The 15,736-nt window shown below is 39.3% G+C and overlaps 1 protein-coding gene across 1 annotated transcript in view; it reads left to right on the top strand.

The window, feature by feature from the left end:
- glmna (glomulin, FKBP associated protein a) overlaps window positions 1–10,784 on the top strand; it is a 46,217-nt gene extending 35,433 nt beyond the window's left edge. The window contains exons 17-19 of the mRNA XM_061941144.2: window positions 8,051–8,186; window positions 8,252–8,322; window positions 10,529–10,784. Coding sequence (XP_061797128.2) covers window positions 8,051–8,186; window positions 8,252–8,322; window positions 10,529–10,618 — 297 coding nt within the window. The 3' untranslated portion in view covers window positions 10,619–10,784. The remainder of the gene's footprint in view (window positions 1–8,050; window positions 8,187–8,251; window positions 8,323–10,528) is intronic.
- Window positions 10,785–15,736: the final 4,952 nt, after the last annotated feature.

Here is a 15,736-nt window from a genome sequence, read left to right as displayed (position 1 = left end):
ATGCGCCACACTGTGAACCCACACCAAAAAAGAATGACAAACACATTTCGGGAGAACATCCGCACCGTAACACAACATAAACACAACAGAACAAATACCCAGAAACCCTTGCAGCACTAACTCTTCCGGGACGCTACAATATACACCGCCCGCTACCCCCAACCCCGCCCACCTCAACCTCCTCATGTTCTCTCAGGGAGAGCATGTCCCAAATTCCAAGCTGCTGTTTTGAGGCATGTTAAAAAAAATAATGCACTTTGTGACTTCAATAATAAATATGGCAGTGCCATGTTGGCACTTTTTTCCATAATTTGAGTTGATTTATTTTGGAAAACCTTGTTACATTGTTTAATGCATCCAGCGGGGCATCACAACAAAATTAGGCATAATAATGTGTTAATTCCACGACTGTATATATCGGTATCGGTTGATATCGGAATCGGTAATTAAGAGTTGGACAATATCGGCAAAAAAGCCATTATCGGACATCTCTAATCTTCATATATGTGTGTGAATATTCAGTACAGGCCAAAAGTTTGGACACACCTTCTCATTCAATGGGTTTTCTTTATTTTCATGACTATTTACATTGTAGATTGTCACTGAAGGCATCAAAACTATGAATGAACACATGTGGAGTTCGATCCTGAGGCCAAGTGCAAGTTTTATATTTAACGCTTAAATCCCTGGAGTCTACATCAACTTCAGATCCATCCCTCATTTCAAAATGTTTTAGTTTTTTTTTATGTTGTTTTTCTGTTTGTTTGTTTTCCGCCCTTTTTTGTCAAACACACAAAATTTGCAAAATCTTCCACCAAAAATATTTTTCAAAGTGGAATATTTGATGTGAAGTAATGGGAACCTTGGATAGGTCAATAATTCATAATAACATTGATTTTGATTCAATATTATGTTTTGAGCAATGACAGTTTGAAAGAAAAAAAACAGCTTTGTTTTATTAAATGGTAAATGGTAAATGGGTTGTACTTGTATAGCGCTTTTCTACCTTTTTTTATTAAGGAACTCAAAGCGCTTTGACACTATTTCCACATTCACCCATACACACACACACATTCACACACTGATGGCGGGAGCTGCCATGCAAGGCGCTAACCAGGACCCATCAGGTTCAATATTAGTAGTCAACATTGCAACTTTTTCTAAATGACATTTCACCTTTAAGCTTTTTTATTTTTTAGAATGTGCCGTGGGCCTTTAAAACATTAGCTGTGGGCCGTAAATGGTAAAAAAAATTAAAATAATCTGCGTTCTTTCTGATTTCAATGCGTTAAAAAGACACAAAAAGTGCGTTAACGCCAACACTGCTTGACAGTATAACAAAATAAGTCACACTTATATTCTGTAACATTCACAGTTTTGGAAAAAAAGTGCAGAGGTAGAAATATTCAAAATAACCTCTAAATTTTAATTTCCCCTCGGGGATTAATAAAGTATTTCTGATTCCGATTGTATATATATATATATATATATATATATATATATATATATATATATATATATATATATATATACACACACACAGGTAAAAGCCAGTAAATTAGAATATTTTGAAAAACTTGATTTATTTCAGTAATTGCATTCAAAAGGTGTAACTTGTACATTATATTTATTCATTGCACACAGACTGATGCATTCAAATGTTTATTTCATTTAATTTTGATGATTTGAAGTGGCAACAAATGAAAATCCAAAATTCCGTGCGTCACAAAATTAGAATATTACTTAAGGCTAATACAAAAAAGGGATTTTTAGAAATGTTGGCCAACTGAAAAGTATGAAAATGAAAAATATGAGCATGTACAATACTCAATACTTGGTTGGAGCTCCTTTTGCCTCAATTACTGCGTTAATGCGGCGTGGCATGGAGTCGATGAGTTTCTGGCACTGCTCAGGTGTTATGAGAGCCCAGGTTGCTCGGATAGTGGCCTTCAACTCTTCTGCGTTTTTGGGTCTGGCATTCTGCATCTTCCTTTTCACAATACCCCACAGATTTTCTATGGGGCTAAGGTCAGGGGAGTTGGCGGGCCAATTTAGAACAGAAATACCATGGTCCGTAAACCAGGCACGGGTAGATTTTGCGCTGTGTGCAGGCGCCAAGTCCTGTTGGAACTTGAAATCTCCATCTCCATAGAGCAGGTCAGCAGCAGGAAGCATGAAGTGCTCTAAAACTTGCTGGTAGACGGCTGCGTTGACCCTGGATCTCAGGAAACAGAGTGGACCGACACCAGCAGATGACATGGCACCCCAAACCATCACTGATGGTGGAAACTTTACACTAGACTTCAGGCAACGTGGATCCTGTGCCTCTCCTGTCTTCCTCCAGACTCTGGGACCTCGATTTCCAAAGGAAATGCAAAATTTGCTTTCGTCAGAAAACATGACTTTGGACCACTCAGCAGCAGTCCAGCTCTTTTTTTCCTTAGCCCAGGTGAGACGCTTTTCGCGCTGTTTCTTGGTCAACAGTGGCTTGACACGAGGTATGCGGCAGTTGAAACCCATGTCTTTCAAGCGTCTCTTGGTGGTGGATCTTGAAGCACTGACTCCAGCAGCTGTCCACTCCTTCTGAATCTCCCCCACATTTTTGAATGGGTTTTTTTTCACAATCTTGACCAGGGCGCGGTGATTCCTATCGCTTGTACACTTTTTCTGACCACAGTTTTTCCTTCCCTTTGCCTCTCCATTAATGTGTTTGGACACAGAGCTCTGAGAACAGCCAGCCTCTTCAGCAATAACCTTTTGTGTCTTTCCCTCCTTGTGCAATGTGTCGATGGTTGCCTTTTGGACAGCTGTCAAATCTGAAGTCTTCCCCATGTTTGTGTAGGCTTCAGAACTGGACTGAGAGACCATTTAAAGCCCTTTGCAGGTGTTTTGAGTTAATCAGCTGATTAGTTTGTGGCACCAGGTGTCTTCAAAATTTAACCCTTACACAATATTCTAATTTTGTGACACACGGAATTTTGGATTTTCATTTGTTGCCACTTCAAATCATCAAAATTAAATGAAATAAACATTTGAATGCATCAGTCTGTGTGCAATGAATAAATATAATGTACAAGTTACACCTTTTGAATGCAATTACTGAAATAAATCAAGTTTTTCAAAATATTCTAATTTACTGGCTTTTACCTGTACATACATATATATATATATATATATATATATATATATATATATATATATACATATATACATATATATATATATATATATACATATATACATATATATATATATATATATATATATATACATATATATATATATATATATATATATATATATATATATATACATATATACATATATATATATATATATATATACATATATATATATACATATATATATACATATACATATATATATATACATATACATATATATATACATATATGTATGTATGTATATATATATACATATATACATATACATATATATATATATATATATATATATATATATATATATATATATATATGAGGAGGGGGGGCTAGGGGGTAGCGGGGGGTGTATATTGTAGCGTCCCGGAAGAGTTAGAGCTGCAAGGGGTTCTGGGTATTTGTTCTGTTGTGTTACGGTGTGGATGTTCTCCCGAAATGTGTTTGTCATTCTTGTTTGGTGTGGGTTCACAGTGTGGCGCATATTTGTAACAGTGTTAAAGTTGTTTATACGGCCACCCTCAGTGTGACCTGTATGGCTGTTGACCAAGTATGCCTTGCATTCTTTTACATGTGTGGCGAGCCATAGATACTGCGTGGCTGGCCCGGCACGCAAAGGCAGTGCCTTAAAGGCACGCCTCCAATATTGTTGTCTCTGTGGAAATCGGGAGAAATTCGGGAGAATGGTTGCCCCGGGAGATTTTTGGGAGGGGCAATGAAATTCGGGAGGGTTGGCAAGTATGTCAATCAATCCACTCCATCGATCTCTCTTTCTGTGCCCCTTGCCCACACATGTTGCTGCGTGCGCGCATCTTCACAATTTGTTTTGTTTTTAACCCCTTCTTAACCCTGGACATACATTGAAAATACACGCAACCCTGACTCAAAATGCCGGACATTTGAGGCATTTAAGAAACCCCGCCCGGACAGCCCCGCAAAAGAGGACATGTCCGGAGAAAAGAGGACTCATGGTCAGTCTAGCCACCACACAGTGGAATGCACTACCAACAGACCGTAAAATTCAAACTTCCCTACTAAATTTTAAAACTGCCATAAAATCATGGCTCAGCTCCACCTCTACCTGATCTGAACCAAAATTGATCCCTAGCAACTCCTCGAAGCATCAAACAGGTTGAAATGTGTTTATAGTGTATATATATGTTTTCTCATTCTGTTTTGCACACTCTTTGAGTCAACATGTGCATTGTCATGTACATAGTGTATTTACCCCCCCCCCCCCCCTATTTTTTGTATATATTGTTTTTCAAATCACCTGACATGCATACCGTATATATGTACATCATTTATCAATTTTTTTAACGTAATTTTTTTATATACATGTTACAGGTTATATATCTTTTAGTATTGAATGTATCAAATGTGATGAATATTTAATGGACCACAATGGAAACAAGGCTTTTGGCTTTTTGTGCCATCCATTTGCCCTTTTAAAGCATTGCATGGATTCAATTCTTTAAAATGTCAATACACTTCTCAATCAATCAATCAATCAAATGGCACACTGACAAAGCTTAACCTATTGTTACTAGTTAAATGCGTTAAAATGTAATATCGGAAATTATCGGTATCGGTTTTTTATTATCGGTATCGGGTTTTTTGTGTTTTTTTTTTTTAATTAAATCAACATAAGAAACACAAGATACACTTACAATTAGTGCACCAACCCAAAAAACCTCCCTCCCCCATTTACACTCATTCACACAAAAGGGTTGTTTCTTTCTGTTATTAATATTCTGCTTCCTACATTATATATCAATGATAATAAATGGGTTGTACTTGTATAGCGCTTTTCTACCTTCAAGGTACTCAAAGCGCTTTGACACTACTTCCACATTTACCCATTCACACACACATTCACACACTGATGGAGGGAGCTGCCATGCAAGGCGCTAACCAGCACCCATCAGGAGCAAGGGTGAAGTGTCTTGCTCAGGACACAACGGACATGACGAGGTTGGTACTAGGTGGGGATTGAACCAGGGACCCTCGGGTCGCGCATGGCCATTCTTCCACTGCGCCACGCCGTCCCATATATATCAATACAGTCTGCAAGAGATACAGTCCGAAGGACACATGATTGTGCGTGCTGCTGGTCCACTAATAGTACTAACCTTTAACACTTAATTTGACTCATTTTCATTAATTACTAGTTTCTATGTAACTGTTTTTATATTGTTTTACTTTCTTTTTTATTCAAGACATTTTTTTATTTTTTTATTTATCTAATTTTATTTATTTATTTTTTAAAGTACCTTATCTTCAACATACCTGGTTGTCCAAATTAGGCATAATGTGTTAATTCCACGACTGTATATATCGGTTGATATCGGTATCGGTAATTAAAGAGTTGGACAATATCGGAATATCGGATATCCCTAATTGTTACTATAACAAATCTACAAGGTTAATAAAGTTTGCTTCTCTTTCCTGCCCTTCATTTATCTGCTTTCTTTTGTAATTCAAGTAATCATTACATATATGTATTGTTGCATTTGAAACAATTGCATTGTTAATACGAGGTAATTATTGTTATTATTCATTATCAATAGTGCTATTGCTATTTGCTCCATTTGTAGTATAATAATGTTCATTGTCATTTCTGTGTTAATAATATTTACTTTACTAACTGCTTCTACTATCATATTTGCTGATGCTGTTCTGTTGTTGTCTCTTCGTCTTATCCCCACAATTTCCTCCTCTGTCTTCCTTTTTTTCCTCTTTCTATCCCCTCCTGCTACGGCCCGGCTGCGCCAAATGATAATATAAATCCGTTTAATAAAGTCAAATACAAATAAGGCAACAAGAGAAGTATCCCACAGTTCTCTTTTGTAAAGTAAGTCTGTACAGCTGATATAGATCACCTACATCATGGGTGTCAAACTCTGGCCCGCGGGCCAAATTTGGCCCGCCGTGTAATTTCACTTGGCCTTTGAGGGGATATCAAATTAACACTGGAGCTGGCCCGCCGATTATATACAGCGGCGGTGCCGCGGTAACGCCTCATTCACCGCTAATTCTCATACTTACCAACCCTCCCGGAAGACTCCCAATTTCACTGCCCCTCCCAATAATAGTCACATCCACTTTTCATCTAGTCCAACGAGTGCTGGCCCAGTCACATGAAACGCATACTTAATCAACAGCGATACAGGTTACACTGAGGGTGCCCGTATAAACAACTTTTACACTGTTAGAAATATACGCCACACTGTGAATCCACACCAAACAAGAATGACAAACACATTTCGGGAGAACATCCGCACCGTAACACAACAGAACAAATACCCAGAACCCTTTGCAGCACTAACTCTTCCGAGACGTTACAAGGTGTGTGTGTGTGTGTGTGTGGGGGGGGGGTTGGTGGTAGCGGGGGTGTATTTTGTAGCATCCCGGAAGAGTTAGTGCTACAAATGGTTTTGGGTATTTGTTCTGTTGTGTTACGGTGCGGATGTCCTCCCAAAATGTGTTTGTCATTCTTGTTTGGTGTGGGTTCACACAGTGTGGCGTATATTTCTAACAGTGTAAAAGTTGTTTATACGGGCACCCTCAGTGTAACCTGTATCACTGTTGATTAAGTATATTGCATTCACATGTTTGTGCATACAGACGCCTGCATATATTGTGTGATCGGGCCGGCACGTTGTTAGAATGGATGAAAAGCAGACGTGACGACAGCTCGTAGTCGACGTTAAAGGCAGTGTCTTTAAGGCACGCCCCCAAGACTGTGGTCCGGGCGGACTACGAGATATAATGACTGATGAACACCTTCCTTCGATAATGAAGGTTGCCTCAGCTCAAAGCCTGAGTCCCGACATTAATGAACTAGCATCCAAGAAAAGATGGCAGGTATCTGGCTTGGGCACATCAGATGAGATCAGTGTGTTGCAAACTGAGCAGTTTAAAGTCATAAATGGTTGGTTTATTCATTGTTATTTTATTTTCAAATTTATTAGCCTGTGGAAAAAGTTAATGTTGATATTTACCCCAGAAGGCTGCAAATAGAAAATAGGCATTACATTTTTATTTAAAATGTATTTGATATGCCATTGATATTTTTTAATTATTATTATTTGAAACTCGATTTTGCATGTCACTATAAAGTTATATAAGCCTTGCTTGTTCAATATTCAATGCAAAACTTGTTTGGGTCCCTATTAAAAGGTTAATTTGTTCAACCTTGGCCCACGGCTTTGTTCAGTTTTAAATTTTGGCCCACTCTGTATTTGAGTTTGACACCCCTGATCTACATCAACTATATGATTTGCCCGAGTCGCTGGACAGGACAGAAAAAAACAGTTAATTACCTGATAGTAAAAATCACAACAATGCAAACTCGCCACAGCAAAACCTGTGAAAAATATTTAAAAAAACAAAGTAAAAGCACAGACATACAGTATGTAGTGCAGTGATTCCAAACAATACATTTAAGGCAGACGCCACATTGACCCACTTTACACTAAAGTCATCAATTCTCCATAATTGTTGGTCCAAAACTAATGAGGATTTTGGTCAAATGAGGTTAATACGTTTTATTGGGCCGTTCTGTGTATTTTTTCTACCTTTATTGCGGCGTCGAGATCGTGCTAGACAATTTGCTGGTCACTAAACACTGCATGAATGTATCCAGCCCCAGAATTATACTTGTTTTATTGTAAGTCTAAGGGATGGGAGTAAGTTTAAAGCCCAGGAAAACAATTGCATGCGCACTCGGATTAGTGTGAGCACTGCTGCCATCTAGCTGGAGGCTTGTGCATTGCAGTTTTTATAAAAGCAGACACACAGTCAACTAAGCTGAGCTGCGACAGAGGGACCTACATTGGCTTAAGTCACTCATTGTCTTCATCTACCAGACAGGGATCTGGACAGAGCTACATAAAATACAAGAGGGCTTCATGAAGCCCCTCCGTGTGGGGATCAACATGTCCAGAGCTCACTACGAGAGGGAGCTCAGCACCACCATGGAGAAGAAGAGGAGAAATGCCCAAGGTGAGACCACCACACACAAGCTCTTCTCAACATTCTATTTTTTTTTAACACGTTCCTCTCCACAGAGACATCTGTCATTTCTGTTTCTGTTGGTGACGAGAAGCTGCCAAACATGACCCCGGAATCTCAGATTCAGGTGAGGGACTTTTTAAAGATTGCACTAAAGCAGGGGTGTCAAATTAATTTCAGCTCAGGGGCCGCATGGAGGAAAATCTGTGCACACGAGGGCCGGACTATTAAAATTGTGGCATTAAAACTAAAGAATAAAGACAACTTCAGATTGTTTTCTTTGTCTTACTTTGGCCAAAAATAGAACAAACACATTCTGAAAATATAGAAAAAAATACCAACAGCGGTAAAGTTTAGATCCATGAAGGAAAGAAGAAAGAATGAATATTTATAACTGAATACAAACCCAGTTTCCATATGAGTTGGGAAATTGTGTTAGATGTAAATACAAACGGAATACAATGATTTGCAAATCATTTTCAACCCATATTCAGTTGAATATGCTACAAAGACAACATATTTGATGTTCAAACTGATAAACATTTTTTTTTTTTGCAAATAATCATTAACTTTAGAATTTGATGCCAGCAACACGTGACGAAGAAGTTGGGAAAGGTGGCAATAAATACTGATAAAGTTGAGGAATGCTCATCAAACACTTATTTGGAACATCCCACAGGTGAACAGGCAAATTGGGAACAGGTGGGTGCCATGATTGTGTATAAAAGTAGATTCCATGAAATGCTCAGTCATTCACAAACAAGGATGGGGCGAGGGTCACCACTTTGTCAACAAATGCGTGAGCAAATTGTTGAACAGTTTAAGAAAACCCTTTCTCAACCAGCTATTGCAAGGAATTTAGGGATTTCACCATCTACGGTCCGTAATATCATCAAAGGGTTCAGAGAATCTGGAGAAATCACTGCACGTAAGCAGCTAAGCCCGTGACCTTCGATCCCTCAGGCTGTACTGCCTCAACAAGCGACATCAGTGTGTAAAGGATATCACCACATGGGCACTTCAGAAACCCACTGTCAGTAACTACAGTTGGTCGCGACATCTGTAAGTGCAAGTTAAAACTCTCCTATGTAAGGCGAAAACCGTTTATCAACAACACCCAGAAACGCCGTTGGCTTCGCTGAGCCTGAGCTCATCTAAGATGGACTGATACAAAGTGGAAAACTGTTCTGTGGTCTGACAAGTCCACATTGTTTTTGGAAACAGTGGACGTCGTGTCCTCCGGAACAAAGAGGAAGAGAACCATCCGGATTGTTATAGGCGCAAAGTTGAAAAGCCAGCATCTGTGATGGTATGGGGGTGTATTAGTGCCCAAGACATGGGTAACTTACACATCTGTGAAGGCCCCATTAATGCTGAAAGGTACATACAGGTTTTGGAGCAACATATGTTGCCATCCAAGCAACGTTACCATGGACGCCCCTGCTTATTTCAGCAAGACAATGCCAAGCCACATGTTACATCAACGTGGCTTCATAGTAAAAGAGTGCGGGTACTAGACTGGCCTGCCTGTAGTCCAGACCTGTCTCCCATTGAAAATGTGTGGCGCATTATGAAGCCTAAAATAGCACAACGGAGACCCCCGGACTGTTGAACAACTTAAGCTGTACATCAAGCAAGAATGGGAAAGAATTCCACCTGAGAAGCTTAAAAAATGTGTCTCCTCAGTTCCCAAACGTTTACTGAGTGTTGTTAAAAGGAAAGGCCATGTAACACAGTGGTGAACATGCCCTTTCCCAACTACTTTGGCACGTGTTGCAGCCATGAAATTCTAAGTTAATTATTATTTGCAAAACATCAAATATCTTGTCTTTGTAGTGCATTCAACTGAATATGGGTTGAAAATGATTTGCAAATCATTGTATTCCGTTTATATTTACATCTAACACAATTTCCCAACTCATATGGAAACGGGGTTTGTACATTTACATATGCATAAAAATGTGTTTTCTTTTGTATTATTTCTTTAATGAAATAACGTTTATGACAACCATTTTCCAAAACACAATATAGAATGTGAGATATAGCAAGATAATGCATACATTTATCATTTGTTTTCAAAATGGTTACAAAAAAGTGGGACCCCATTTTTACAACTTGATGGGGTCCCTGGGGCCCCATTTTGAAAATTCATAGCGCCAACACTAATGGAGTATTGGTGCGTGCAAAACAGCAGCAGGCGGCTGTGGCCTGCGGGCCGCTTCTAATACTAATCAAATATCTTTAAAAATCATTCATCCGGCCTTGCAGGCATTGACTTTGACACCCCTGTACTAGAAAGATGATTATACTGATTGCTGACGTTCCCCTACCAGGCTCTCCATTCAGCCCTGCACACCTTTGACATGATGGAGAGTGTGCTGGCACGAACAGAAGAACTCACCGACATGAAGGCTGCAATTTAGACTTCATGGACGTCTGGCTGGTCAAAAACTTGTTTTGTTTTCACCTAAAGGGCAGTCAAACATGATCAATCATGTCAGAAGGTCATGCAATACCTGCCCTTATTTTCTCCTTAGTTACAAGACTGATTCTTTTAAAACGTTTACTAATAAATAATTAAATTATGAACATTTCAGTCGGTATGTGTCATTTATCCATGCACACTAGACATTCGTGACCCCGCCTAATCCTAAATTCCTTTTCTCTGCTTTAAATTGTTCCTTTTTTTCTTTTTTAAACAAAGGTAACTTAAAAAGTAGTTTGACTGCAGTAAAATATCAACACAGCCACATTTTCCTGCAGGAAGATACTTAGACAAGATGGTATGTTGTGTAAGTATAAAACTGTATACCTGTAGTTGTTAATGTGTACAACTGAATGGAGGATGTGTTTACATGCATTAGGGATGTCCCGATCCAGGTTTTTGCACTTCCGATCCGATACCGATATTGTTTTTGCATTTCCGATCCGATACAGATACTGACCGATACTGCCCTATCCGAGCATGTATTAAAGTTTAAAGTTATTTAGCCTACTTAGTTGTCAGAATCATGTTGAAAAGGGTTTTAGTACTCTTGATAACAACTAGCCAGCTGAATTCGGGGAGTTTGAATAATACACAATGGTTGGTAACAAGAAACTGACCTGTTAATTCAAGGATAAACACAAAATAGACAAAATTATACATGACAAACAGAAATGGCATCATTGAACTAGGGCTGGGGGATATGGCCTTTTTTAAATATTGCGATATTTTAAGGCCATATTGCGATACACAATATATATCTCGATATTTTGCCTTAGCCTTGAATGAACACTTGATGCATATAATCACAGCAGTATGATGATTCTATGTGTTTTGATTGATTGATTGAGACTTTTATTAGTAGGTTGCACAGTGAAGTACATATTCCGTACAATTGACCACTAAATGGTAACACCCCAATAAGTTTTTCAACTTGTTTAAGTCGGGGTCCACTTAAATTGATTCATGATACAGATGTATACTATCATCATAATACAGTCATCACACAAGATAATCACATTGAATTATTTACATTATTTATAATTCAGGGTGTGGAGGGGGGCGCCGGATGTAAGTGTCAAAAAGACAGCCAAAAGAGTTTGATATGAGAATAAATCTAAAGTTAAAATATAGGGTAGAAATGCACCCATTTGCAGGAAATGTAGTCTTGATTTTCAAAATTTTCTTTCAAGGCTTGCATGTCTACATTAAAACATTCTTCTTCATACTGCATTAATATATGCTACTTTTAAACTTTCATGCAGAGAAGGAAATCACAACCAAAAAAATCACAAATTTTTTCATACGGTGTTGATCTGGAAATTTTTGCCTCAGCATTTTGATGGTGTGGACATGTGGCACCGAATGGAGATAAGCGTCTCGACAGACGTCACAATATTTGAACAATGATGACGAAAACTGTTTTCTCTGTCGTGTCCGTGTGTCGAAAATTGTTATGCGCTTATTTTTTTATTAGATTTTGTGCGTGGCATAGATTTGCTATGCGCAGAGGACGCTTAAACAGTACGCAATTGCACAGGCGAGCACCTTAGAGGGAGCGTTGCTCGCACGGCTGCGCTAGCATCACAGCTAACGTTAGCCATGCTGCTACCTCTCTGCTCGGGGAGGACGTATACGTATGTGACGTATGACGTGACAGAATGTGACGTGTGTAAGAAGGTGCACTTGCTGTCTGTGAGAGGGAGACACAGAAAAGAGTGAGAAGAGCCTGTCGTGTAATGCCAGCAGCTAAAAGCAACTGCGTGAGAATCCACAGACCTGTGGATGTGTTGAAGGTGTGCTGGAAAATGCGGAACAGCAGAAAAGTGGAATGTATTATTTAAATCGGTGCGTTGGAAAACACGGAACAGAGTTTTTTTTTAAACTGGATCTGAATCGGCATTTTCCCATGCCTTGCCGATACGCAATTTTTGGCAAATATCGGCAGCCGATCCGATCCAAATATCGAATCGGGACATCCCTAACATGCATGTTATACATTTTACCTTTTTGACCCACGGATCAAACTTTTCAACTACAAAAGAGCCCGAGGCCCACTCAAATAATACTGAATTAGTAATCTTACTCTTGATATTAAAAAATTACCGTTTTTTTCACTTACCCGATGAAGCAGGAGTAGGTGAGCCCCCAGCACGGTGGGACAAGGGTTAGTGCATATGCCTCACAATACGAAGGTCCTGAGTAGTCCTGAGTTCAATCCCGGGCTTGGGATCTTTCTGTGTGGAGTTTGCATGTTCTTCCCGTGACTGCGTGAGTTCCTCCCGCCTCCAAAGACATGCACCTGGGGATAGGTTGATTGGCGACACTAAATTGTCCCTAGTGTGTGAATGTTGTCTGTCGATCTGCGTTGGCTCTGTGATGAGCTGGCGATTTGTCCAGGGTGTACCCCGCCTTCCGCTCAAATGCAGCTGAGATAGGCTCCAGCACCCCCCGCGACCCCGAAAGGGGCAAGCGGTAGAAACTGGATGGATGGATTGATATTCAATAATTATATCTAAACTACTTACTGTTTAAAACCTTGTCAAATGATATGAAAGCATGTGTCAATCACAAATATTATCAAGCCTTAGGTCAGGCTGATTGTGAAAATAAGTACTAATCATATTTACATAAAAACTGATAAAAAATTACATACAATTACACACAGTACGGTAATATGATAAATTCCAACTACCGTATTTTTCGGAGTATAAGTCGCAACGGAGTATAAGTCGCACCTGCCGAAAATGCATAGTAAAAAAGGAAAAAAACATATATAAGTCGCACTGGAGCCCGGCCAAACTATGAAAAAAACTGCGACTTATAGTCCGAAAAATACGGTAAATGTGTCATAACAAAACTGCAAATGAAAATACAGCTTCACCACCTTAGTCATAATTATTGCGCTTAAGAAACTTCTCTATGACTTTTGTTTAGTATTGTCATTACTGACACAACTTAGTGGTGGAAAAGTGGAAAGTAGTTTTACTGCTGTATTTTAATGTTGGTCATTATGGTGGGACTTTCTTAGGCGGTACTTGGTGAAACAAGTTTGAGAACCACTGCTTTGGAGTATCAAAAATAGGCAATTTTAGTGCTAGTTATGGTTGAGTACATCATTTACACCAGTGTTTCTTAAGCCAGGGTTTTTCAACCTTTTTTGAACCAAGGCACATTTTTTTCATTAAAAAAAACAAAACGGAGGCACACCACCAGCAGAAAAGGTTAAAAAATTAAACTCCCCCAGTTTGTTGTTGTTTCCTGTGTCGTGCTTTAGTTCCTGTCTTGCGCTGTTATTTTGGTGGCCTTTCCTGTTTTGTTGGTGTTCTCCTGTAGCAGCTTCACGCCTTCCTTTGAGTGCTATTGCCCGCACCTGCTTTGTTTTCGCAATCAAGACTATTTAAGTTGTGCGTACGTTATCCTTCTTTGTGGGGACATTGTTGATTGTCATGTGATATACGGATGTGCTTTGTGGACGCCGTCTTTGCTCCACACGCTGTAAGTTTTTGCTGTCGTCCAGCATTCTGTTGTTGACTTTGTAGCCAGTTCAGTTTTACTTTTGTTTTACATAGCCATCCCTATGCTTCAGTGCTTTTTCCTAGCGGGACTTGCCTTTTGTATTAATTTTTGGTTTAAGCGTTACATACCTTTTTACCTGCACGCTGTCTCCCGCTGTGCTCTGCATATTGGGATTGCCAAGCTCTACACAGCGCAGGCACTAGACAACGGCACATTATTATGATTACCGTATTGCTTTGCAAAAAATATTTTCTGGACCAATTAGGTGAAGTGGCATAATTTCACACGGCACACCAGACAATATCTCAGGGCACACTAGTGTGCCGCGGCACAGTGGTTGAAAATCACTGTCTTAAGCATAGGGCCGTTGTTGGGCTGCCAAAAAATATCTTTCTCAGTTGTGAGCGGTACTCGGTTGTAATACACTTTTCCACCACTCGTGGCAGTAATGACAATCTAAAACAGACAGAATAAGTCTGGAGCTAAAGCAGGGGTCCCCAAACTTTTTGACTCGTGGGCCGCATTGTGTTAAAAAAATTTGGCCGGGGGCCGGGCTGTGTGTATATATATGTATATATATATATATATATATATATATATATATAAACATTGTCTTTTTAATCCATTTTGACATTTAACATTGTCATGTTATCGATGGGAAAATTCATTTTTAGACAATATGATTTGCCTGAGCGGCTAGGAGACACCGAGAGTAACAAGCGGTAGAAAATGGATTAGAAAGGAAAGATTTAAAAAATAAATAAATAAATATATATATTTCACTTGGGACTTCCCGTGGGCCGGATTATGGATGCTGGGGGACCGGATCCGGCCCGCGGGCCGTAGTTTGGGGACCCCTGAGCTAAAGCCTTAGAGAAGTTTAAGCGCAAAAGATATGACTAAAGAGGTAAATGGCTTGTATTTGTATAGCGCTTTTCTACCTTTTAAGGTACTCAAAGCACTATTTCCACATTCACCCATTCACACACACATTCACACACTGATGGAGGGAGCTGCCATGCAAGGCCCTAACCACGACCCATCAGGAGCAAGGGTGAAGTTTCTTGCTCAAGGACACAACGGACGTGACGAGGTTGGTAGTAGGTGGGGATTGAACCAGGAACCCTCAGGTTGCTGGCACGGTCACTCTCCCAACCGCGCCAGCTGAAAGCTGTACTTTCCTTTGTACTTAAATTTAATTAACAGTTTAGTTAATTAACATAATTTAGTTAGAAATCATTTTACTACGGCATAATTTTATGTACATGTATTTTTCATCCGTTTTTATGGGTCCCTTCTTTTGCAGTAAATTTGATTGGTATTGATTTTGAAATCAGCCTGACCTAAGCCTTAAAATAGTCTTTGTGATAAAGACATGCTTTCATATCATTTGGCGAGGTATATTCTGTTAAACTGCAGGTAGGTTAGATAAAATGATTAAATATGAATGAAATCAAGAGTAAGATTACCAGGGGAATTCAGCGTTAATATTTGAGTGGGCCTCAGGACCTTCTGTAGTGGAAAAATTGGGCCCTGA

The sequence above is a fragment of the Nerophis lumbriciformis genome, linkage group LG03 (genome assembly GCF_033978685.3).
Source record: "Nerophis lumbriciformis linkage group LG03, RoL_Nlum_v2.1, whole genome shotgun sequence".
Lineage (NCBI taxonomy): Eukaryota > Metazoa > Chordata > Actinopteri > Syngnathiformes > Syngnathidae > Nerophis > Nerophis lumbriciformis.
The sequence above is the reverse complement of the archived record's forward strand: the minus strand, read 5'-3'. Positions and strand labels throughout refer to the sequence as shown.